Raw genomic sequence first — 26,395 nt, forward strand, 5'->3', positions numbered from 1 at the left:
AAATCTGTGCAGATCTTTTCTGCAAAGGCTCGATGGAATATTCCGGAGTATTTCAAAAACTATTTCTGAAGGGAAAGCAAGTCAGAAAGAGGAAGTAAAAAAAAAAAAAAAAAAAAACATGACAGGGCAAAGCTATCAGGAAGCACCGTGGCGATCGAAGCTCTTCAGCGGCTCGATCTACGAGTCAGCGGAGAAGAAATCCCAAATGTCAAACAACCCGATGAGAAAATACCTCTTAAGATTCCACGCCCTAGGTTTCGCCTGAAGGCCCCGAATCATTAAAAAATAGCAAAAAACAAAAGAAAAGATGAATAACGGTCCTGATCCACTACAAAAGAAATGATTCATTCAGTGTGTATATACACAGCCATTCATTCCCATTCCCCTCTGTTACTTTTTAGAGTAATCGCTGCATGTTTTTGGGACGAAGACAGAAAGTCTGCAGGGGAACCCACGCATGTGAGGTTGCACTGGTATTATGCGGGGGGTTGATCACAAAAATATTGACGAGACGTGGGCGAGGGCGCACAGGAATCTGGTTATAAACCGGTTTTAAGATTCTCTCAGGACATTTTCAGAGATTGTCTGCCGAAACGACGTTCGCTCGTTTGAATGCAAAGATGTAAAAATCAATTTCACTTAGGAGATCCTGGGACAACTAGGTTTTCGCTTTTTGTTGATGCATCTGTCAACACACAGACACACACCAGGTGGGCTTCTGCATGAACATCCAGTGTATCTTCACCAGAAAGCATCAACGCTTGATGTCTTTTGCAAACCCTGAACAGAAACAGTAAGAATAGGTTAACAGGGGCAGTTAAATATAAAGCCTGCTTCTCTTGTGAGATGAATTCATGTATCACAAAAAGATCATATTTTTAGACTTGTGTACAAAAAAACAGGTTTCCCTCTGTGATACAGTGGTCAGTTTAAACACATTTGTCGATAACTTATCAACTCCTACACAAGAGTGCTTCCTAATTTCTTGTTTTTTCTTTCTCATTTTGAAGCAGGGATGGTCGAAACGGCCTGGCGCGGCATTCGTGGAATTTCGATTTCATCGTTATTCACATTGTTAGGCGTAGGCGATAACAAAACAGACTATAATCCTTCTCTTTATCAAAATAGTTTATTTAGAAGGCTTTTGTCACAAAAGCAAGACGTCTCGTTTCTCAATGTCCCCCGTTCGGCCTTTCACGCTTCGCTCTCTCTCTCTCTCTTTCTCCGCCTCACTACAAATGTGACCCAAAAAACATTGTTTTTTGTTTTTTTTTTTAATCATTTGAGAAGAGCTACGAAGAAAAAGAAAATAAAACATCTTTTTTCTGTGTTTTTTTTTTTTTTTGTTGTTTTCTTTTCTTAAAAAAAAAAAAAAAGCAAAAAAAAAAAAGCAATACTTCACACATCACTGTAGTCCCGCTGAACTGCTAGTTGTTTTTTTTTTTTTTTTGTACAAGATGTGACGAGTGAACGGCGCCGTTCGATTGCGGACGGGACGGCGGTTGAACGCGCGCCCGTTGGCGAGAGAAGTGAAGAAGCCCTGCGCCCCCCCGCCCCCGTTTCCACCCCTCCCTCCCCATCACACCGACTCCACACACCACACTGGACAGGGAAAAAAAAAACAAAAACTAAAGGGAACGGCTAAGACGACGATATGACAAAAAGGGGGGGCAGGTGGGCGGAGAAAGACAGAAGTAGTAGATTCAGCTGTGTGACACGAGGATGGTTCTTCCTCTTCCTCTTTGCCCAAAAGCCAGGAGGAGCAGCGGGTGATTCCCGGGTGATTCCCCCCCCCGACTCGTGCTCCTTTGCCAGCACGCCTCCCCCCCCCCTCCTGTTTCTACAAGTCTTGACATTCATGGGCTTCGAGGGGGGAAGCGAGGGACGCTCTGGAGACGGGTTTTTCCCTGGAGGCCGCTTTTTGTTCACCAGCCTTTTATACAAGAACCATACATTATTTTTAATTTTTTTTTTTTTTTTTTTTTGTACACGTCCATCTGGGATGAGAGGGGCTGCTCCGACCGGTGGGGGGGGGGCCCGGACGGGTGGGCCGACAGAGTGGATCTCGGGTTACTTGGAGGGGATCTTCGCTCTTTTGCGGGCGATGGCGTCTTCCACGGCCTTGAGTTGCTTGAGCAGCTCCTCGCGCCGCGAGAGTGTGTTGCTGGGTTTGTTGGAGCCGGAGCTCGCGGCCGAAGCGGAGCTGGGGGCCGGCGGCTTGCCCGACAGCGCCGCCGGGCCTTTCCCGGACGACTTCGGCGGTGGAGACATGGGACGTTTCCTACGAGGGGGGAGAAGCAGAGGGCGACGTCTCAGGTGATTGTCGGGAGTGAAGGTGCTGCTCACGTCATCGTCGCAGCACCTCAGCGACGGACCAAGGTTTCCTGCCGCTGTTCGGCTGTTTAACACCCAGCTCGGCTCTCAATAGACTTCTTTAATTCATTTATTCATTCATTCATTCACCTGAGCAGCCATATGTGCCGCTGCTGCAAGCGTAGCTGCTAGTTGCCACTTTTGCCTGTTAATACTGATTTTCTACTGCTTATGTTCTTTATTTTCATTTCTGGACCATTTTTTTTTCCCCCAAACATTATTTTTTGTATTCTGACCTGATATTTACCGTATTTTCTGCACTATAAAGCGCACCTAGAAGCCTTTAAATTTCTCAAAAACCGACATTGCGCCTTATAATCCCATGCACCTTATGTATGGACCAATATTAGTTAATTATGGCTAGCAGCGGTAAAAACGGTACTTGTGTGTGTATAAAGAGACCCGCTTATGACGCAGAGTTAACACTCAAGGCGATCAGTCACGCAGTAGAACACGGGAAAAGAGCAGCAGCGAGAGAATTCAACATTAATGAATCAATGGTACGGAAGTGGAGGAAGCAACAAGATGACCTGCGCCAAGTAAAGAAGACTAAACAGAGATTCTGGGGAATCGAAGCGAGATGGTCACATTTGGAGGACAAACTCAAACAGTGGGTTGTTGAACAGCGAGTAGAAGCGTCTCTACGCGATTCGAATGAAGGCAACAGCGCTCGCTGGCGACGTGAACATCAGTGAATTTAGAGGCGCTTTGGTTTTATGAAAAGCTTGTGACAAATGGAGTAGGAAAAACATTGTTTTCAACGACGGTGGCGCAAATACCGGTAAGAGCTACCGGTATGTACGGTACCTTATTGAAAACACTTATTTTAACTTATTTTGGGAGTGAACGGAGTTGTCAGAGCGTTGGTTTGTATTCTACTGATGAAGTTCGACTGACTGACTTATCTGACTGTTTTGTTGACGTTCCCTTTAATGCAGCTTTATCTAGCGGATGCATAACGCAACCCCGGCCACTACAGTAGTTTCTATTCTATGCGCCTTATAATGCGGTGCGCTATATATGAAAAAAGTTTTAAAACAGGCCATTCATTGAAGTGCGCCTTAAAATCCGATGCGCCTTATCGTGCGGAAAATACGGTATATATCTCGGCGATTGCACGTTAACAATCACTAATGCGCAATCCACTTTCTGCTGTGTGACTAAGTTTTCCCACGGTGGGATGCTTTGAGGAATATTCTGTTCTATTTTGCTTGCTATCCCAATGTCAAAAGCCGTCCCTGAGAAAAACGATCCAAAACCAGAGTCTTAAGAAAAGTGCTTTTGTTTTTCAGATTATATGAAAGCTATCGCTTCTCAGTGGCGAATTCTACTGGTCTTATAAGAACAAGCTATTGGTTTTTATTTTTGTCGACATGACTGTTTGATCGAAGAATATTATTTATTTGGTCTTATGGAATCCAGGCAGGCTCGGAAGAAGAAAGTCCCGATATGGGGAGAAATGCGCAGATTTTGCTGTTGCTCGAAGACGCTTTGCTTATGTAATTCCGCAGGAGGAGCGCGGTGTTGCTGACCTGTCAGCCTGCGGGGGCATGGGCCGCAAGCCTTGGCCTCTGGGGCGATCCATCCGAGGGGAGAGCGGGGGTCGGCCTGGTATCCTCTTGTCACGGCCTGGAAAAAAATGACCGTTAAAAGGTTAAAGTCGTCGCGGATCAACGGCAGCATCCTCTGCTCTCCTGCCAATGGACGTCATGTCCTCTTTCACTATATCCACTATATCTTCGTAACGTGCTGTCCCTCTGACGGACAGATAGGATCTTGCGTTTCAGAGGTTCAACGTTTATGTCACGGTGAAGGCGTTCGGGTAAAAGATAAGAAAAGCCATCCCCTGCCCGCTTTTGCTTGCAAGCCAGCAGGAAAGTCATCACGAGGCAAACTGGTAGGAAGGAAACCCGAGCATCAAACCAGTTTGCTGTTGGCATTCGAGGAATCACAGTGGGTGAAAAGGGTGGCCTGCGGGTCAAAGTCGACTTCCTGCCAGGCTCAATGAGATTATTCTTGGCCGGCGGCCACATGAGCAGGGCTGATGCCTCGCTGGAGGCCAATGCGGGTCCTTTTTGCAACGTTGAGAGATTCCGATCGGGGCTAATATTGCATTATTGGACAAAACAATATCAAGAAGGACACAAACAGAAATGTCTACTTCCAATATTATATCAAGGAATTTAAAAAAATAAAATAGAAGAAGAAAAAACTAATCTACCAATATAATGTTACATTTCTTTCTATTTCCTTTATTTCTATTTCATTTTAAATGAGCATTTCTAGCATTTTTGGGGGTTTCATATGAACAAAGGCGCATCTTGCCACATTCATACATAAACTAGTAAGTAATTTATTCATAATCAATCAGGTTTAGCAATGATTGAATTAAAAGTAACAACAACATTTTACCCTTTTTACATTTTTTCATTTAAAAAAATAATTTCCTGCAAACCACTATTTAGCACGTCAACACATATCATGATGCCTCTATACCTTTACTTTCCACTGTGAGACATGATATGTGTTTTCCCGGGCTTGATGCTCATACTGAAGAAATTGGGATTAAAAAAAAAAAAAAATTGATGGGAATTCATACTGAAACAAAGTGTAGTGCAGGCATGTGTGTAAAAAAATTAAAAACAAAAACAAAAAAACAAGCAAAACGAGTGGCTAATATTCACCTCTGTCTGGAGACATGGCCATTCTCTTGCTGAGAGGGGAACCCGGTCTGTCTTTGTCCGATGGCAGGTACCTCTTTCTGTTGCCTTTGTCCGCCTGCTGCTGGAACGCAGAGCGCACATGCAAAGGGTGATTTCAATATTTGTCTGATGAAAAATGCCTCTGTGATGAAAGCAGACCGCTTTCTGATCACTGAGGTCATAAGTTTTAAACGCAGCGTACGTAATGGCTTCATTATCACCGAAAGGCTCAACGGCGAGTTTATATATGCATTTCTGCATACGATGGGGCAATTTCAAACTACCCAGAATGTGCGGTTGGTACCGTGGCTATCGTGTTGGCGCTGACACACAAGAGCGGCTACACACACTTTTAAATATGCTGAATTTAGAAGCGAAAGTAACCTTGTTCAGGAGTGTGAGTTTGATGTCTTTATGTGAGCCTGAGCCCCCGTAGTTGCCGGGAGGACCCATGTTCCCTGGAGGCGGATGCCCATGGTGTCCACCCCGGCTACCGGGCCCCGATCTCGGCAGGGGTTCGCCTCCCCTTAGCGGGGCTCCGGACGGCTCCATCTTCCTGCGATCCTCCCTGAAGGGCTCGTCTTTCTTCGACGGTCTCTCGGAGACGGGGGAAACACACGTTGACTGGCGGAGGCCGGCCCGCTGCCTTTTCTCGTGTCGCCCCGCCGCGGCCGCCGCTTCCGCGCACCCACCCCGGTTTTTTTCGCGGCTGTGCGGCGGCCGCTCCCGGACGGGCGGGCCCCGCTCCTTGCGGGGATGCCCCGGCACGGGCGAGTGGGAGCTGGCGGAGGACACGGGGCTCGCCAGATCGGCGTACATGTCGTCTGAGTCGGCGCTGCGGACAGAGCTGCTGCTGGATGATGCGGACGAAACGGAGGACACGCTGCTCACGCTCAGAGACCTGCAGAGACAGAGACCGTGAGCTGCTTCTTCTTTCCGACGTGCAACGTTTTACTCATCTTCTCTTGTCCTGCCACGTCTGGGTTTAGCCTCTAGGCCTTTTTTCTTTCCCCATAGCAGCTTTGCTTTGTAAATCTGTTTCGAGACAGAATGTGAAATACATCCTATCACACATGATACCTATAGCTATAGATACTCAACACACGCACGCACGCAAGCTAGCTAGCACGCACGCTAGCCTGATTCATCAAGCGCTTCGGCCTCACAGCAAAAACGACCGTGGTTTGATTCCGACAAGGGGACCTTTCTGTGTGGAGTGTGTTCACATGTTCTACCCGTGTCTGTTGGGGTTTCCTCTGGGTTCTCCGGTTTCCTCTCACAGTCAAAAAAACTTGCAGCAGGTTGATTCGGAAAATTAATTGATTAATAAAAGTGAATTGCCCCAAATGACTAAGTGATTGAATGTTTAATTGTATGTGGCCCTGCGAATGACTGGCGACCAGTAGAAGATGGATGGATGGATGAACACAAACACACACACACACACACACACACACACACACACACACACAACATGGGAATCAGGTGTTCAAATCACTTCCATGGCCACGGGTATATAAAATCAAGCACCCAGGCATGCTTTTTACAAATATTTGTGAAAGAATGGGTTGCTCTCAGGAGCTCAATGACTTCCAGCGTGGGACTGTGATAGGATGCCACCTGTGCAACAAATCCAGTCATGAAATTTCCTGGCTCCTAAATATTCCAGTCAACCGTCAGCTGTGTTATAAGAACATTGAGGTGTTTGGGAATGACGGCAAGTCAGCCATGAAGCGGTAGGTCATGTAAACTGACGGAGCGGAGTCAGCGGATGCTGAGGCGCACCGTGCGAAGAGGCCTTCAACTTTCTGCAGAGTCTGTCGCTACAGACCACCAAACTTTCATGTGGCCTTCAGATTAGCTCAAAAATGGCCGAAGAGGCTCCGTCCAAGCCACGCATCGCCACACGCAATGCGAAACGTCGGATGCACACAGCCACTGGACTCAGAGCAGAAGAGACGTGTTCTCTGGACAGACAAATGACGCTTCTCCATCTGATGGATGAGTGAGGGTTTGGCGGTCGCCAGGTGAACGGTACTTGTCTGACTGCTTTGTGCCAAGCGTGAACTTTGGTAGAGGGGGGATTAAGGTGTGGGGTTGTTTTTCAGGAGCTGGGCTTGGCCCCTTAGTTCCAGTGAAAGGAACCGAAGCTTCAGCATACCAAGACATACGGGCTGTTCTGTCCCTGTATGATTGTTGTCGGAGCTTGGTCCGCATTACCGGTTGTAAGTCGGAGCCGTTTCCGGTGAGAGTTGGACTCCGCCGGGGCCTTTGTCATTGATTCTGTTCATAACTTTTATGGACAGAATTTCTCGGTGCAGCCAAGGCGACGAGGGGATCCCGTCAGGCGGCTGCAGGATCGAGCCTCTGCTTATTGGAGATGATGTGCTTCTGTTGCCTTCATCAGTTCATGATTTCCAGCTCTCACTTGAGCGGTTTGCAGCCAAGGGTGAAGGATCAGCACCTCCAAATCAGAGACTATGGCACTCAACCGGAGATGGGTGGAGTCAGGGAGGAGGTCCCCAAGTGGAGGAGTTCAAGTATCTTGGGGTCTTGTTCACAAGTGAGGGATGGAGTGATGCCGACTCTGAACTGGTCTGTCATGGTGAAGAGAGAGCTGAGGCGGAAGTCGAAGCTCTCAATTTACCGGTGGATCTACGTTCCCACCCTCACCTATGGCCACGAGCTGTGGGTGGTGACCGAAAGAACAAGATCACGGATACAAGCGGCCGAAATGCGTTTTCTCCACGGGGTGGCCGGACTCTCCCTTATAGGTAGGGCGAGAAGCTCGGAGTAGAGTTGCTACTCCTCCGCAGAGAGAGGAGCCAGATGAGGTGGCTCAGGCATCTGGTCAGGATGCCTTCTGGATGAGGCATTCTGGGCATATCCATCTAGGAAGAGGCCACAGGGAAGACCCAGGACACGCTGGAGGGACTATGTCTTTAGGCTGGCCTGGGGACGCCTTGGGGTCCCACCAGAAGAGCTGGACCGGGTGGCGGGGGAGAGGGAGGTCTGGGCCTCTCTTCTCCGGCTGAGAGAAGATAGATGGATGGATGCTATAGCTGCAAAGGGTGGACCGACATCATATTGAACCCTACGGATTAGGGATGTGATGTCACTTCACATGGGAGTCAAGGCAGGTGGGCCAATACTTTCGGCCATATCTATTCATTCGGAAAGCCTGGCGTACTGGCTGCCAACTGGAAAACTCTGGATGGACAGAAGCATCTGTTTTTATGTCCTTAAAAGTAATTAATGGGAGGTGATACATTGTAAAGATTAATCTATTTATCGCCCCACAATGGCTCGGACATCCCTCTTAGCCCTGGACCTCCCCCAATAAATGTTATCGTACCTGGATTTCCTGCACGTTCACCAGCACAAGCACCACATGGAAGCAGAAGAGAAGATTGAATCAATTATCAGGTTACGGTATCAAATCAGCGCATGCACCCACAAGCACCCGCGCGCACGCACACACACACACAAACACACACACACACACACGTGAGAAATGCTAAGAATGATATGTATTGTTTACGCAGTGATGTAAGATTGAATGATACCCACATTTGGAAAAATGGTAGGTTTAGTTCTGGAGTAGGTTAAAAACACGGCCTGAAGACCAAAGGAATTTGTTTAAAAAAGAAAGCGTAGCCCTTCTGTTGCTGATTTATGGTGTTGAGGCTTGGTGAGAAGAATGTTGAATCAGGCCAGTGAGATGACCTTTGACCAATAAAGTTAATAAAACTCAGTCGATATTGAACAAAAAAAGGGAATTAGATCTTTAGATCCTTTACAATGACAGTGATTAAACTGGCTAGTACCTGGATTTTCTAGATCCAGAGTGTGAGCGCGACATAGAGTTGGATGAGGATCTGGATCTGGAGCTCGAACCGGTATAACTGCTACCACTTCCACTAACACTCCCGCTCATGGATCGCCTGAAACAGGTCAAAAAACAAAACAAAACCAAAAAAAAAAAAAAGGAAAAAGAAAAAAAAAAACAAAAAGAAAAAAAAAAGAAAAGAAAAAAAAAAAACAAGACTTAAAAAAAACACAATAGGCACAACAGCACATTTTTAAAAATGTGCTGTAAATGATATTTCTGAGATCACGTTAAACTCAACGGATACAAGAAGGCAATGGATGTCATGCCTGAATAACAACAACATTTTCAAAAAGAGCAGCAGTCTGCCAAAGTTTATTCACTCGGGCCAAACACTCCTAGAATCCATTCTTTCAATCATTGCTCTCAGGAATTTCTCTCGCAACTTTATGATTATTGGCTCCTGAGGGTTACACCTTACAAATGATTTGAGTTTTTGGGTAATGATTATCTTATGGAGCTGGGAGAGAGCTGACACGCTTCCTAACTTACCAAAGCTTTTTTTTTGACCCATTAGTTCCTCACTGAAAATCAAGGCGCTTATTCAGAACCGACAAATGGCGCACAGAAGGACGTCCAACGTCATGATAACAAAATATCCTGTCAATATGGTAGATGGTATATGGTGTCATATTTTGATATAACCTATTCTTTGCTAACTCAGTCAATGGCCTTTTGAACAGATCCTGAAAATGATTGTAGTTACCAGCGACAATGATATTCGTAACTCGGTGGATTTTGTGTTTCCAAACGACACTCCTCACGTGCACCGGTTTCCATTCGTTTCATAATAGTTAGCAAACAAACAGTGCATTTCACAAATGTCCGTGTCTTTGCATTTACTTTTTCTTTTTTTTCCCAGTTTCGAGGCACATTTTTTTATGTGCATCTGGTGATTTCATCTGCCAGGTTAAAAAAACGACGCTTGATACACATGCAGTTATTAAGCACCCGCAGTTGCCAAAAAAAAAAAAAGGGAAAAAGTTAATAATTCAGGCTATGGAGTTTTGCACTTGATGTATGGATAATTGTAAGTACTTGAGGAATGCTACTGCCAAATAAACACATGTTGGAACTGGTTTCCCTGGATGACCCACAATCCACGCCTTCACAGTGACTGAAACCCAAGCTGGGTTTCCTTTCTATTTTAGCCCACACACCAGCCGTCTTCCCCAAACACGGCATGGAGGAAGAACAGCTTCGAGACCGTCACGTACTGCTGACTCGCTTTCTTTGAGGAAATTGCCTCCGTCAAACAAAATGTGGGCGGCGAATCATTCTTTCCTTTTTCGCGGTGTCATGACAAGGTGAGGACTCCCTTGCGCGTACTTTCAGGTTGCGATGGCACAATAAAAACTATTCATGTGATAAGCATCTCTAGGGGTCTGTGGGCTGATCAATTTCCCAACTGCTGCACCCAGTATCGTTTCTAACTTGACTTCTAACAACGTCTCAATTTGGTCAGATTTGATTGAAATGCGGTTTACCTGTTGTGGAGGTGACGCAAACGCTATTTTGTAAATACTGGACCGGAAATAGTGGCAGGGTAAGAGAATGGACTGATTGAGACACTAATATGTCCTCCATAGTGGGACGGCTACTATATTGTGATATCCCTTTGCCTTTTGTCTTTCCTACCTGTCTTTTTGCTTTTCCATCATTTATTTTTTTAAACAAATTTAGTTGTGCTTCAACCAACAACGGCTCCTGTCTCTACCCCGGGATTTCGAGGACACTCGGACGTCCAATGCATTTGAACGCAACTTTGACTCACTGTGAGAACCAAGAAACAACGGTTTCCATTGTTTACCATTTCTTTAAATCTCATCTAAAATTCCACACCATTTTAGTTAAACCAACCAGACCAAAGTCTGTATATACAAACTTAAACATGTAAAGACAATCTAAAACAAAAATTTTGAATATATTTATGTTGTGATGATAATGGTTACATCTGTAAAGACTGTGGCTGTTAATCCTCGTGCGATCTTAACATTGTGTTTACTCCCCTTGTCCTGCGGGTCAAAAATGACCCATAAGAAAATCTCTGTACCCTTGTGGTGTACAGCCCACATGGAAACATAAACAAAAACCAAGTATCACTTTTTCTAATTATGAGGTCTCTTTAGGAAAAGCCATAAAATTTCAAGTTGGAAAAAATAGGTTAAGGTGTTTTTTCTACAGCTAAACATGCTAGTGAGTCACTTTTGACCCGCAAGACAACACAAGGGTTAAGACGTTTGTGAAGTGAAATATAGCGGATTTATTGAAGTGTTTGCAATAGACTGTCAAAATGGGACTTTATTTGCATCATGTGATGTAATTTTAGTCTAATTCTTTTGCTAAAATTCTTTAATCTGAACTCAAACTGCCAAAGGGAAAATGTGTATCGTTGGCCTCCTTGGACTACTGCGTCTCCTGATGCTTTCATCAGGTCAAAACAGACATGGACCGAGGTTCAGTCCCTGGTCAAAACACGTATCATTGTGAGCTGCGTAATTGCATTTACACATGGTGACCTCTAATTAAAAATCTCTGTTGTGTTGAGTTTCTGAAAGGATTTCCTTTGCTCAAACAAAGTTCATAACCTATATTGTTTCACTGATCAGTAAATCCAATGACATCCCAGCTGTGATAAGATGAGGCCAAGAGTCTATGACTTATTGTAGAAAAAGGTGGAGCCCTACTTGGGTGCAATTCTATTCTGCATATTTTTTTTGACAACTCAGTAACTAGAATGCCCCCCCCCACACACACACACACATTCACATGCACACACACATATCGGGGGTTCAATACTGCAACAGCACCGTTCTCCCAGCCCTGCTAAAAAATAAAAAAAATCCACAAACTGCCCCAGACAGACGGATGGGATGATTCAGCCCTTTCCTGAATTTGTTTTTTAAGCATCACAACCCATGTGAAAATACAAATATCCTGTCTTGATTAGTTTGGTCTGACAGTTATTTAGACATTTTTATGAAAGAACGCCGTCCCTCAACTAACCAAAGTGGATTTTAACGAAGGCCTTGCCATGCAGGAGAATGAGAGCGGTTGAAAGCGGTTGCATCCTGATTCCAGTCCACGAGGCAATTTTTTTCTGTTGTTTTTTTTTAGAAGGCAAAATTACTTCAATTTTAGCAACTTAATTTTAATCTCTGCCCTGAAACTATGCCTGGTGGGAGGCTGCCAACAGAAACTACCTTGGTTCATTTAATTGATTAGGTAATCATCTCATGCAAAAAGAAATATGCTCAAATGTTGTGTCTGGAAACTGGTCGCGCAGGATCAGAGAAGAGAATTTGGATCACAGAAAATAGATAGTTACTTCCTTTTCCAGGTCGAAGCCCTTAATCCTGTTCATCTAATTTCCTGCTGCGGCAGCGAATTAATGTGTCACGGAAAACCCGATAAGTATACAGGGCCGGGAAACGTACCGCCGCGGGGGATGCTGCTGGCGTTCCTTCCGCCGTCCTTCTCTTGGATTGGGAGGCTTTCCGGGTTCCCGCGGTGGAAGGGGCCTCCCTGCGCCGCCTCCGCCGGCACATCCGGCGTCCCGAGGGTTGGGGGGAAGCTTCCCCGCTTCCGGCAGCAGTTTGGGGGGCCTCCCTTGCGGACCGCTGGGTGGAGGCGGACTGGGAGCTTTCTTCATGGGGGGCTTGTCCCTCCGTGGCGGGGGCATGGCGCCCGGCTTCAGCAGCACGCTTCCGAAGGAAAAAGGCATATCTTGCTTTTTCCACCGTGCAGACGGGACGTTAGGGATTTCGACTGACGTGAACGCGAACTCACCCTTTGGCTGGCAGAGGGGGAAGGTCGGGTTTGTTCTTCGCGTTCCTCGGAGCTGTGGGACTTCGTGAGGGAGACGTGGAAAATGATCGAGACCTATGAATCGGCAAATGCAGTCATCAAACACGCAAAAAAAAAAAAAAAAAAGTTGCATGGATTGAAGCTATTTTATTAAAGTGAGTCAAATTAGTTAATTTCTGTACGTAATGCCAAGAAGGTGGGATGAGAATAAAAAGGGCTGTCAGCATGTCAGGTCCTGGCAAATGCTACACTCTGCGGAGCGCACGGTTTGCACGGATACACACCTGGAGCGGCTGCCGCTGAAGGAGCTGCGATGGGAGGAGTGGCTCGAGTAGGAACTGAATGAAGAGGAGCGGCTGCGGGAGCGAGACGACCCAGAGCCGGTGTATGACGAAGAGTGAGATGAAGACCTGCCAAACAAGCACGGCATTTGCGTTTGCCGAAAATTAGCATCGGGGGAAAACGAAAAGACCTCGTGGACGCGGTCATTCGCGGGCATCCTCCACGAAATCGGGGCTGTCGATCAAATGAAATCTGTTCTTTCTTGAAGTTCGCCGCTTGCTAACAATTGTGCTGCGACGGATATTTTGTCAGACACTCCGGTACTCCGACCGAGGACAACCTGAGGGATTTCTACCTGGAAGAGTTCGACAGGGAGACGGAGGAGCCCGAGGGTCGGTGTCGCCGGCGGCCACGGGGCGGGGAGCCGAGGCCAGGTCGTCTTCGGGGAGATTTGGACCGCCGCCACGGGTCCTTCCACTCATCTGGCCGCCTCATGACGGGAACAATTTCTTTCTTTGAGGGGGGCTCCATTGGTCTGCTGGAAAGATTAAGGCAGAAAAGTCAAAGCTGGATAGAGCGAGGCTGGGGAGGACAAATGAGAGGGTTACAATTTGATATTGACTTTGGATGTTTCACTCAGTACTGGTGCAGAGTGATGCAAAACCACTACTGAAGAAGCGTAATGAGCACTGCTGATGCAGCAGCTCCAGTCGTGTTCCGGCAGTCATGGGAAAACAAAAAATGAAAATGAAAATAAAATGAACATTGAATGGGAAGTGTCCTTCTTCTACAGCAGTATGGAGATGCTTCAGCTTCGTCCAAAAAAAAAAAAAAACATAGAAAATTACAATGGATCTCATTGGTTGGACCTTCATGACAACTTGCTTTTTCCGTTCTGTGAGACCTGCACTCCTGCTACATTTACGCAATATTTTCCTCACAAAGATAGACAGACACGCACAAAGGGTTCAGCTTGGGAAGCAAAATCAAAATGTCGTTTTTATGTATTTGTTCCAATTTCAAAACCCCCTTGAAAAATCTTGCAACCTGAGCTTCTTTAAAAAAATGGTCATTTCATCTAAGGTATCGTGACGGAAATGGGACAAAAAGGAAATGGGGGAAAACATTTTTTTCCCTTACTTTAAAATTTGATTTTTTTTGGATAATAAATGAAAATAGAGAATGCAGAACTGAGACAAATAAAGATGTTCCTTCTATTTTCTTGCAAAAGGGGCAAAACGAAAAAAGATCCTGCTTTTAAAAACTTCGGACTGGCTATTCCCATTGAAAAAAAGAACAACAAAAAGCATCAGAAAATTTCAATATACACTTGAATGAGTCTTATCACTTCGCTTACGGACTGAAACTTGCAATCAAAGGGCAGTGATGACATGAGGTGTGCGTGCATGCGTGCGTGCGTAGGTGTGATGCAATACCGACAGGGAGGCTAAAAATAGCACACAAGGAGTGTGCTATTTTTAAAAATAGCACACAAGGAGTGTGCTATTTTTAACTCCTAATCCCATTCGCTGCTATTTATAGCACTTTTTTAAGGAAGGCATATAAAAGGCATGGACAAAAAACACGAGGGGAAAATTCAAAATGATGTTTGCAGAACGCCATGGGCTCCATGGGTGTTAAAAAGTCGAGGTGCGCATCACATGGGGCTACTGTATTTGAATTTATTACGTGATATTTGAAAGACTGTGATGTATTAATCTCAGTGACAGAATAAAATTCAAAAATCACGTTACGATTTAATAATAATAAATAACAGCCAAATGAGTAGATATTGGGTGTGTAGCAGACCCAGCTTGACTACGGATTTTCTGAAAACTCATGTTTAAGACAGTTGAAACAGCATGGAGGAGAGGAAAAAAAAAAACATTGCGGTTTAGACTGTGATGAAGTCATTTCATTTTGCTCCTGTTATTGTCTCAATGCCAAACAGGACTGCACTGATTTATTAACCTCCTTTGTAAAACGCAAAGGTTGTGCGGCCAGGGAATATTCGTCTGAGAGAAGACAAATAATGGTATATGGGAAACTTACGAGAAACAAAAGGGCGGAGACTGTCGGGAGCTCTGGAAAGAAACTTTCCCCGTTCTGTAGGGTTTCGCTTCGCGTTCGCTGGAGACCCACTTACTTTGGCGGCAGGGTCAGGGGCGAGTGCGGTTTGTGTTTCTCCTCCTCTTTCTTCAGCCTGGCATCACGGGGCGGACGCATCCTCGGCCGCTCCTTCTCATCCCGCTTCATCCGGTCCCTCTCCCACTCCTCTTTCCGCCGCATCCTCTCCTTCTCCCGCTCGCGCTCCCGTTCCCGCTCGCGCTCCCTTTGCCGCCGCTCCCTCTCGCGGTGGTCCCGCTCGCGCTCTCGGTCCCGGTGCCGCTCCCGGGGGTCCCGCTCCCGCTCCCGCTCCTGCTGCAATGGATCAATGGAAATAGACCGAGGAAAAAGTGAGGCGAATATGTGGCGCCACGTCTGACACTGAGACGGTATCGCACTAATAAACAAAATCACATTTGACAATAAAACCATAACTCCAACCCCTACAAAGCCTGCTGTATGCACAAGCCAAATGTCCATTTCAATCTGTGACATAAGGCGTGCTATTATTGCAAAAATTCCAGTTGATAAAGAATTACAATGATATCTATATGTGTTTTCCCGTGCAGGATACTCACACTATAGTGGTAAGGAAGAGGAGCTTCTGTGTACTGAACTCTGAAGTTTTCATACTGGCCACCACGCCACAGCGTTTCCATCTCATAGTCATAGTACGGGTCGGCATACGGGTCGCTGTGGAAGGAAGCAAATTTTCTGCGATGACTTATTAGCGTCCCTTTATCGCCTTCGGACCGGTTGCAGAGCAGATGGGCAAACACATCTTTTCATCCGTCTCACGAGGCCTTGTTCAGCTGATGAGATGCGATTCAACTGCTCGGAGTAACATAGCGCAACATAGCATGACATAGCGCTGGCGTGGTGCGACCATTGAGCGGAATGAGAATAGGGAGAAGTCGCTACGCTCAATCCTTGACGTGATAAAAACACGCTCACATTAACCTGATTGCAGAATAGATTGGAATTCAGATGCCCTTGCGCACATGCATGCTTGCGTGGGCGTGCACGCGTAATGGCTTATGTGCTCTCCTCATTTACACAACGTAGAAATATATGACACTAGCTCAATGCCAGGATACCTTTCATTCACCCTCATAATAGTCGCCTTTAACGTGCTCCCGTTGACGTTTTTCAATAATCGTTTACATATGTTTCAATGTTCCTAAAAAGGAAAGTTCGCCGCCGAGCAACCTGTTTCCTCAAGCATGAGCACATGCTGTATACACAAAGGTCTGGAATTTTCTGCGCTGCACTGTCGGTCTTGTGCAATCGTACTTGGCCCAAAACACCTCTGACGCAACCTTTTCACCGCCGTTGTGACACCGTGTCGCTCGATTGGCCGTCGGCCAGGGATCTCTGAACTGTCCCTCCCTAAGGAGGTAACGCGCTGACATGCTAAACGCACTTCAAGACCTGACATCGGCGCAACAGTGTTTAATGGAACGTTTAAAAAAAAAAGGTGTGTAACTTTTCAGCTGGTGGACAGACACGCATTGGACCAGGGGTCGGCGACCATGGACGATCAAAGAGCCCTCGCGCCGAAAACGCGCAGAAAACATCAAGAGCCACAAAACCCCTTTGACGATATGAAAATGAGTTTAACACTGTTTGTCATTTTTCTTTCTCTTTATGTTACGTATTAAAAAAAGGAAACAATAGTGTGCTGCAGTTAGGTAATAACTAAACGGCAACTGAGAAAACTAACATTTCTACATTCAACAAAAACATTATAAAACTCCCAAAAGGAAGAAAAAAAACAATGCTGAAAGTCACTTTTGAATCAAATGGCAAATGTCTATTTGAGCCCCCATCATATTGAGAAAAGAAAAGCAACTTCAATTATCCCCAATTCAATTATCCCGGCATTACCCAAAATGCCGCCTGCTTCCGCATGCCGTCATTTATTTTTGCCTGTACTGAGGTGCAAAATATACATAATGAAATATATATTTGTGAATAAAATAGCCAATCTAACATATTTGTTTAACCGGTTATTGCGATTTTTGCTCCCCCAAACCTCAGCTTACAGTGTTGCTAAACACACGTTATTTTAATGTTATAAAATCACTGTAATTTTCAAGTTGGGAATTGCATTAATTAAAAAAAATAAAAACAAAATTTACACTAATTTATTTTCAAAAGCCACAGTGATTGCCAATCCTTGCTTTAGACAGATCATGAAAACCCAACTGTTAACTTTCAATTTTGATTCTTTCAGGAAGTGTGAGAGGGGGAAGCACCTTATCTGCGCATCTCCTGTAGTTATCATAAGGGGACTTATGATGCCGTTACACTTTCATCAATCATCAATGCTTTGCAAAACAACAAGGTCATGTAAATTCCCCACTCACCCATAGACTGGATCTCTGAACTCCATTTCACTGCAAGAACAAACAAAATGAGCTTAGTGAAAATCTGTTTCACTAATCTGTTTGTTTCACTCACTGGGACAAAGCAAACATCCCGTGTGGGTATTATGGACTGGCTGGAATAGTTAAAAGTTACATTACGTGCAATGCTTAAATTGTAAATGTACATATGTTGGAATTATTTGGTTTAATGGGAATAACCCGACACAGTGTTCTCATTACATTCAGCTGAAGGATGAAGAATGAAGCTTTGTATTTGACAGGGAGAAAGTCTCCATTTGGCCCCGACTTGTCTGCTGCGGCAGAAATTGACTACGTTTCTGGTGCCGTCACGCGTATTTTTTCGTTGTCGGCCGGCCGTACTCGCGAATGATGCGGTAGCTCCGTTCTCGGAAGAATTCGTTCTCCTTGTCGAACTCGCGCTCGTCCTCCCCGATGGTCACGTTGAAACGCTTCTCCTCGAAATCCGGCTCCTGCTCTTTGCGGATGGTGGCCTTCTTCAGCACCTGCGAGGCAAAGGAGGGAGTGCAAGCTGTTGACTCAAAGACGTGGATGGGACAAACCCGTAGAAAGGGACGGTAGCGGCGTTTACCTCTTTGGCATGCCGTAGCCCTCTCTCCCATGCGCTCTCCACAGGAGGCTCCACAGGAGGAGGTGGTGGAGGAAGCTCCTCCACTGTGGGTCCAGCCTGAAATCCAGACAGGAGAAAAACAAATAATAAAAAATACAAACCTGGATCTCCTTACACATAGTCACTGAGGGGAGGTAGGGCAAACTTAAGTGTAGGTGCGACGCTTGGCTAACATGCAACTATTTAAAAACACAACAAATATGTTTGTAAGAGCCCATATGTTTACCCTCTGCTGAAGAAAATCAAATTCTCAGTCTACACAAATCCAAACCCCTACATAGGTTATGTGAGCGACGTACCCAGGGATTGTTGGGTAAGAGCGGGGGTGGTCCTCCGGGAGGTGCTCCATTGGGTGAGAAGAGGTCAGGCTTACTGATGAGGGAATAGTTTCCTTTATCATTCACGCCAGGATGGATGAACCTACAGTTCATACCCCACGTGCAGTTTCCTACGGAAAAAGATGGGTGCACAACTTTAGACTCAGCTCAAGAGCTGCCAAGCAAAAACAACGGCCTCACGATTACAAGCTGCCAGGTTGAGCTCTACGCGACATCGGCGCCAGGAAGCAGCCGGCAGATATTTGGAACAGCCCAAGTTAAAGGGACTGGCTGCATGTTGACAGTAGCTTTCCTGCTTATATCCATGTGTGTTTGAATATTTGACATCCATACACTGCTATTCTGAGTCATAATAAGCCAATTGGTTTTATTTGGAGTCCATTTTTTTTTAGCAATTGTGACTGAAGTGCAAATGTCAATAATTACAGCAATGTAATTAAATTTAGAGCATTCATTTGGGTGTCAGCTGAAGACATTGGATTGTTAAATATCCACACTGGCTCACTGACTGCATTTCACAGTCAGGAGTGAAATGCAGGTCGTGTTCAGTGTCAAGTTGCGAGCACCAAAGTCCTGCCTCTAAGCTTTCGTCAGCAAAACATGGGGTTTACTGTGAATCAGGGAACAGCCAAAACACTTATCATCCCACAAGGATGTGGGATTCGCCCCAGACCTGTGAAAAGTGGTCATCTTTTTCCCCACACAAAAAGACCAGTTCACTTGCTCTGAACTTAGAATACCAAAGTGGTGTTTGGAAAGGCAAAATATTATGTCTTTACTTCAGCCATTGGAACCTTTTTGTTATGCCAGAGTCTGAGGTACGGCAGATTTAAAGATTTGCTATATTCACATCTCAGATCATTTCAGTTGATTAAAAAAAAAGAAGATGATTTACTGAATACTTTGGTGGGTTTAACTGATGATAATAGTTAATAGTGAAATATGGATGGCTAACATTCTGAGGAAGTTCAGGAGAGAGAGCTGAGGTACCGATATTTGCACACTGAGCACGGTGAGGGAGATGCTGTGCAGAGGGCGCCACTTCAGGCAACATGAAGTACAATGACTCCCTCTGGTGTAGAGAATCTCATGGCAAAATCATACAATATATACTGAAAAGGCCTGTGAGCATGTCATCAAATCATTAGTGTGGGTTGAATTAAAAACACTCGGCTAGCTATTGAGGAAATAAGTGACCTATAAAGATTATTGTATAATGTATATCTTGTTATGAGGTTTTGTAAGAATGTGTATGACTCTGTTAAGGAACATGTTCTAATAAATGTTAAAAAACAAACAAAAAAAAAAAAAACACTCGGCTTCAGTATCAAAACGGAAGGATTCTTTTCAAGTTATACAGCAACACAACCAACACCTAATGTTTCAGGGGAAAAAAAAAGAAAAAGCTCATTTGGAGTAGAAAGAGGCGTCTGGTCACGGCAATACAGCTACATTGAAAATAAATACTGGCCTTGAAAATATGCGAATACCAGAAATTAGAATTACGATTGCCCTTAAACGGGCTGTCATCTAATTGAAGATCAGTTTGTTTAACATGTTTACCTTTTTATTAATAATAATCTGGATTTTCCGATGACTTCATAATAAGCATTCAAAGTACTGTTATAATAACGATATACCGTAATTTCTGGAATATGAGCTGCTATTTTTTTGACACGCTCTGAACACAGCAGTGTAAACAATGATGATGATTTAAAACAGTTGTGTTACAGGCTGTGTTAACTGACTGTTAACACAACTGTAACACACTGTGTTACAGTCAGGAAAAAAAAAATCAATTACTGCACAAATTATATTTTTTGGTTTTTCAAGTTTAGTGGGTGCGGCTTATATTCAGGTGCATCCAGAATTACGGTAGACAATTAGACATTTTAGTATATAATGATTGGAATCAGTTCAAGGATATATATTATATTTCCGGACTGTTAGCCTCAACTTTTTCAACATGGTTTGAACACTGCGTCTTAAACAATTATACGGCTAATTTTTGGGTTTTTCCGGGCCTCGTGCCGGCAAAATATTTAGCCTCGTCACATCGGGAAAAAATTACACAGGCATTGCAAAACATACGCATGTGGTTTACACAAGTGAAAGTGAGAGTGATGACAAAAAGAGACCAAGGAAGTGTGTGACTGAGGAATTCTGAGGCTGTCCAGTTCCAACAATGAAAAAGACTGCGTCAGTGGTTTTTATGTGCAGGAATAAGATGAGGATAGAGATCAATGAATTTTCCTGGTAGGCTACTGTATTTTGAATTTTTTAACTGGCCATGTTACAGGCACTGTTTGTGGAAAAAAAAAAAACTGCATATATTTAATTTGAAGTTAAAAAAATTTCTGTATAAATATCTCGTTGCAAATGGACACTTGTGGCTTATAGTCAAGTGCGGCATGTATATGTACTTTTTTTCCCCGTATTTAGGGGGTCCGGCTTGTATTATGGTCCGCTCGATAATCCAAAAATTACGGTTGTTGCACGTCACCTTACTCACCCTCAGCATAGAAAATCCATTTTGCAAATTGTGATTTTTTTTCTTTCAGTTCTCTCTGAGCGAGTGAAACGGGGCCTAGTTTCGATGCTGCCGTATTATAAAACAGAGGCCGCGGATAGCATTGAGGCTATGGACTGCACATTAGTACAGGATTTGCCCAGAACCTACCTTTGATGAAAAACCTGCAGATAGGACGTGGCCTGATTTTCCTGTCGGAGGGATCTTTGACTTCCCCTTCCTCTAGGTCATCATCCTGTTAAAACACGAGAAAATTAAACATCACTATGCAAGCTAGTCTTTTATAATGGTAAAATTACTGGTTAAAGGGGTGGCTGCGAGCATCCTACGCATTCATTACGCATTTCATTGCCAATATCTGACAATACTGACTGTAGAAGCACAAGATAAAACAGCAATGCCAGGTACAAAACAATATGAGTGACAATATGAGTCTACCTTCCAGGCTCTAGAGCAGGGATGTCAAGACTCTTTTTAGCTCAGGGGCCACATGGAGGAAAATCTATTCTCAAGTGGATCGGATGGGTAAAATCATGACATATTAACTACTGTTATTGTACCCACTGTTCAAATCCCCCCTAAAACCTGGTATCTTTTGGTGTGGCAAGCTGGATTAAACCTGCTTGTTGGCCTGATCTGGCCCAAGGGCCTTGAGTTTGGCACCCCTGCTCTGGAGAGAGCAACGATAGCTGCCTGCAAAGTAGGAGATGAAGACCACTAAATGAATAATGAAAAGAATCCCCAACCAAATACAACAAATGCATAAAATAGAGGAAAAAAATAAAAATAAAAAATACAGCCATTACTATTTAATATACTCAAAACTGCAGGTTAAAAGGACAACACTAGACAAACAAAAACTATGTTCCAGTCCAGGCAGGTTTGGGGGATGTACCAAAATAATATCATTATTTCTTTTCTAGCTTACTTCCTATCATAATGATTTTGATTCTAATAGTGTTCCCGGATTTGAGTTCTCTTTATTCTGTCTTTCCTTATATAAGAGTGCATAAGTCAGTTGGGGGATGGATGTATCAGCATTTACATATTTTTGCCCAGTGCAACTTCCTGCTTTTTCACACATGCGAAGATCTGACTCTGTGCATAACATAATTTATATTTAGCTACATCAATCATCCATCATCCAAATGAACATGCTAAAGAATATATACCTGTTCCAGCTACTGGGTTCACAAAATTCAAGAGGCTGGAGCTTTAATTTTAGTTCACAATGTGATGATTTCTGATATCTTAAACTGTTATGTTACATATGCTGTGTAAGTAAATGATGACATTTCAGGAGGTTATTTAATTTGTGTTTAGTGCTAACTAAACAACAAAATGATAAAGTTAAAATACGAGATTTGCTTGTCAACATAACAAAACTACGACCCCATGTTCATCATGTACTAATATGCTACATCTATCAGAATAATGTTGAGGCACACACTATGCGATGTGATCAAAATCCTAGTAAGGTGACTGTGCAGGGATCTATAGCAGCAATGTTTACAAATGTTTAGTAATTTTGCAGTAAAAAAAAAACAGCAAAAGTGCAAAAGTGCAAAGGCACAACAAAACAGCATGAGGGACCACTAGCATCCAGCTTGTGTTTTACCGAGCCCTGCTCTTTGTTGTATTGGTAGATGTGCACGAGTTTTACACTGCATGTCCTGGTTTCTAGATCTCAATGTGGACACAGAAAATACATTACAGCCCATTAGAAAGAGTCCAATTTACAGAATACAAAGCCTATATCCTGCAGCCAATACTTATGGGGGGCAGAGATAATATGCAAACACACAAAAAATATCATAATGCAATCATTTACACTGAGCAACCACAAAGATTTTTACTGGGAAAAGTAAGCCTTGCCATTCACAAATAAATATGAACTGAATGGCTGGGCAACTCAGTCGCACAAATCATGTATCAACTATTACGCTAATCAAATCACTGTAATTTTGATATTTCAAATGTGTTGTCCATCCCCATATAACCCCTAGGAAATGAAAATAGACTTACATCAATCTCCCCTTCATCTATCTCTCCATCATCCTCTTCCTTCTTCTTGTCTCTGAAGGAGTCTCTGCGCACCCGCTCGGGTCCCTTGTTGGGGTCGTCATTCTTCCGAGGTTCGCCGTCTTTGGGAGATGGCGGGAGGATCGGCTTCTTCTCCTTCTTTTTGAGGGACTTCTCTTCGCTGTCCTCTTCCTCGGCTTTCACGTCTTCGTCATCGTCCTCGTCTTCATGGGTAGGAATGCTTGGCTCCTCTGGCACCTCCTCGTCATAATCCAACTCGTGCTCATCCAGCTCCCTTGAGACAGACGCGGAGTCGTCCTTCATCTCTCTCACCACGACGGCTCTCCTCCTCGCCTCGGCCCTCATTCTTTCATCCTCCTCTTCAGTCTTGCTCTTGTCTTCCTCTTCCTCCTCCTCAGCTGACTCTAAAGCAGGGTTTTGAAGAGCATCTCTTCTGTAGTCACCATCTCCCCCTTCCACATCGTCTCCATCCTCCTCCGTGATGAAGCTCCTTCCCTGATCTGGCTCCAAGTCTGGAGATAGTGGCGTATCAATGATGGGATCCTCTCCGTCCATCTGGCCCCCATGTGGACCCTCATCATCCCCATCCATCAGTACGATGGCCTCGTCCTCCGGTCCCATCCCTCCCGCGTCTCCAACCGGCTCGTCGTCATCGGGCTCGGAGACAAAGTCGGGCACCACCTCGTCTTCATCTTCCAACTCCTCATCTAATCCAAAACCTCTTACTCTGCCATCCGCCGCCTCATCCTCATCATCCTCATCGGCCAGCTCGCCGTTCTCATCTTCGTGGATAATTTCGCTGTCCGAGATGACCCTGTCGTCATCTTCATCGGCAGAATCCAGGAGTTCACTGTCAGAAAGCCCCTTCTCTTCCTCCGGAGACTGAGGGGATTGGGTGGGGCTTTCCGGGGTATCCATTGGAGACTATTCAACTGTAAACAGAAGAATGGTCTGTAAGATAATAGAGTTAAACAGTTACAATCGGCATTTGAAAAACATTTGTAGCTTTTTAAATCATCAAATTATAATCAGGCCCAACATCTTTTGGACTGTTTGGTAGTTTAACTTAGGTCATTTTTTAATACATTTTCTTTGAGGTAGTCTATCTGAACAGATGCAATCCCCCATTGAAATGCTATTACCCGATTAGTACGATTATTGGAGTATTCATAAATTGATAATTGTTGCAAGCTACTTCAAACTGCATAGGGGATAAGCCAGATGAGATTTCTCACAATGCCCCAAACCTGAATATGGTCTGTGACATATTGCGTTATGTGTAGCACTGTTTGGTTATCGATATTTCTAAATGATGTACATATAAATAATATATCTTTTATCTCACTGGACAATCCCAATAAAAGTGAGGAGAAAATTATTTATTGAAAAGGCACCCAGTGTTAGGTGACGATGTTTACAGACAACAGGTTAGCTCAATGGTGGTTAATTGTAACGCTGCAATTTTTTTATAGCCCTTTAGCATTAGCATGCAAGCCACCGAATGGCTCCAAATAGATATCTAATTCAAAAATGAAACAAACGTCTCATAAGGGTCCGACATATACCTACTTGTGTGTATATTAAACGACAACACATCCAAGTTTGTAAACACTAACATAGTTGACCCCCGGCGCAAATGACTGCTAACGCTGCTAATCGCTAGTTAACAACGAGGCCCGTGACTTCATAGCGCGGAGGGAGCTGGATAAACAGCAAGCGCACCGAACTCGCTTGCAAACGACTTCCTGGACGTCTATTAACAAATAAACGATTTAACAAGGAGGCGTAATGATCTGTCCGCAAGGGCGCTGGAACGGAGCGGAAACTGTAATGCAATCGCCCGTTTTTCAATTAACAATGAGTCTGAGCCCCGAAGGTAAGCTAGCAACGTAAGCTACACTCGGCGGTCTGGAACAAACACACGCTTAAAATTCACCTTGCCGACCCAGATCTCTTTAAAAGACGGCACCGATGCGTTAAAATCGCCCTCTCACGCCGGTATCGTCAATTACAATATACAGCGAATGTAATGCGGCGGAATTCATCCGCTACGGTGTAGAAAATAGAGAAACCCCGCACGACACGGCAAGGGAGGCCATTCCCTTACGTCATCAACATGCGACGGCCTTGAAGGCGGCCGAGTGAATGGGTAGCCGCGGTTAAACCGGCTGGGAACTGATCTGTGATCAGTGAGATGGAAGGCCGTGCTGACAGCTGATACAGCGGCGGGGGGCAAATCTGATTTGCGTTCAGTGAGGGAAGAGCCCTGATAATGGAGCCGTACAAATTCGGACTATGTGCATGTATCCATATGTATAAATATGTGTGTGTTTACACACATGCACACACACACATACGCGCGGAGAAAAGCACACATTTTAATAAAAACAAACAAACAAAAGAACAATAAAAATGTGCAAGTAAAAATCAACTATATAATCTTTATTACCACACAGTGCAGTGGATTCTGTTATAAAATAGAAACTCAAGGCAGAGGGTTCTTATGTATTGATAAATTAAAGAGAAAAAAAATCACTTCACCATCCTTGAATGTTTCTGAAATTGTGATTTCCAATTTTTTTTTTCTAGAAAATCTCTATTTTGATATGAAAATGTTACAAGTGTTTTCGAGATTAATAATAATAATCCTATTCATAATACATTTTATTTAAGGCGTCTTACCTGACAGACGTATGCATATACAGAAATATGCATATTCACAAAATACAGATTAAAATGAAACAATAAAAAGAAATACAAAAAAATAAAAGTGAAAAGGGGTAAAAGGTAAAAAAAATAAAAGTCATAGATTAGATTACATTACATTAGATTTCAATTCAACTTTATTGTCATTGCACATGTAAAGAGCAAAGACATGCAGTGCAGTATCTAACTAGATGTGCAAAAAACAGCTGGTGCAGAAAAAAACGCTAAATGAATTAACAGTATGTACATGTCATATTATGTCAAAAATTTTCCATTTTTCGTACATTCTGACAACTGTACAACCAAGACCTAATACTCCTGCAAGGAGTAATGAATGTTGCTTAAATCCCATTTATGCTTGAGGTGCAAAATGAAAGTAGTCTGAAGCCATGGCTTATGTGAACTGATATTTAGTCTGATTTCAGTCAGTCTTGCTACTTCGAGGATCAATTATCAATGACGCTGACCTTCTGGGAGACGACTGTTGTCAGACATACAGAATTGTCCCATTTTGTTATTTGCCTACTGTTTGTGACCTTATCATATGACAATTTCATGAAACAGTATTTGCAGTGGGAGTCCCACTGTCCTTGTCTACCAC

At 44.1% G+C, this 26,395-nt stretch overlaps 1 protein-coding gene across 14 annotated transcripts; it reads right to left on the reverse strand.

Moving 5' to 3' along the window:
• Positions 1-1,931: 1,931 nt before the first annotated feature.
• zc3h18 (zinc finger CCCH-type containing 18) lies at positions 1,932-25,211 on the reverse strand. 14 transcript variants are annotated; one of them, XM_086162615.1, is made up of 19 exons: positions 25,025-25,211; positions 23,071-24,020; positions 21,196-21,280; positions 18,477-18,625; positions 18,139-18,234; positions 17,910-18,052; positions 17,529-17,558; positions 15,738-15,852; positions 15,200-15,474; positions 13,409-13,591; positions 13,056-13,181; positions 12,754-12,846; positions 12,402-12,668; positions 8,903-9,019; positions 8,431-8,439; positions 5,460-5,976; positions 5,058-5,157; positions 3,906-4,002; positions 1,932-2,281 (listed from the first exon to the last, which is right to left on the reverse strand). In XM_086162615.1, the coding sequence occupies exons 2-19, from the start codon at positions 24,004-24,006 to the stop codon at positions 2,071-2,073; spliced, it is 3,549 nt and encodes a 1,182-aa protein (XP_086018741.1). In that variant the 5' UTR covers positions 24,007-24,020; positions 25,025-25,211; the 3' UTR covers positions 1,932-2,070. The 14 variants fall into 14 exon arrangements, with proteins under 14 accessions (XP_086018741.1, XP_086018740.1, XP_086018747.1 ...); XM_086162614.1 differs by having other exon boundaries at positions 23,071-24,039; positions 24,658-25,185; XM_086162621.1 differs by having other exon boundaries at positions 12,754-12,813; positions 23,071-24,039; positions 25,025-25,165.
• Between the last annotated feature and the right edge of the window lie 1,184 nt (positions 25,212-26,395).

Source organism: Fistularia commersonii, chromosome 17 (assembly GCF_037954325.1).
Source record: "Fistularia commersonii isolate RoL2024-O1a breed Wild chromosome 17, RoL_Fcom_v1.0, whole genome shotgun sequence".
Taxonomy (NCBI): domain Eukaryota; kingdom Metazoa; phylum Chordata; class Actinopteri; order Syngnathiformes; family Fistulariidae; genus Fistularia; species Fistularia commersonii.

Excerpts from the sequence above, each read along its gene's own strand:
- zc3h18 (XM_086162615.1), bottom strand. The coding sequence starts at position 24,006 with ATGGATACCCCGGAAAGCCCCACCCAATCCCCTCAGTCTCCGGAGGAA. Across the intron at positions 18,235-18,476 it reads TCTTACCCAACAATCCCTGG|GCTGGACCCACAGTGGAGGA; the intron begins GTACGTCGCTCA and ends TCTGGATTTCAG. Across the intron at positions 4,003-5,057 it reads GGCCATGTCTCCAGACAGAG|GCCGTGACAAGAGGATACCA; the intron begins GTGAATATTAGC and ends ATTTTTTTCCAG.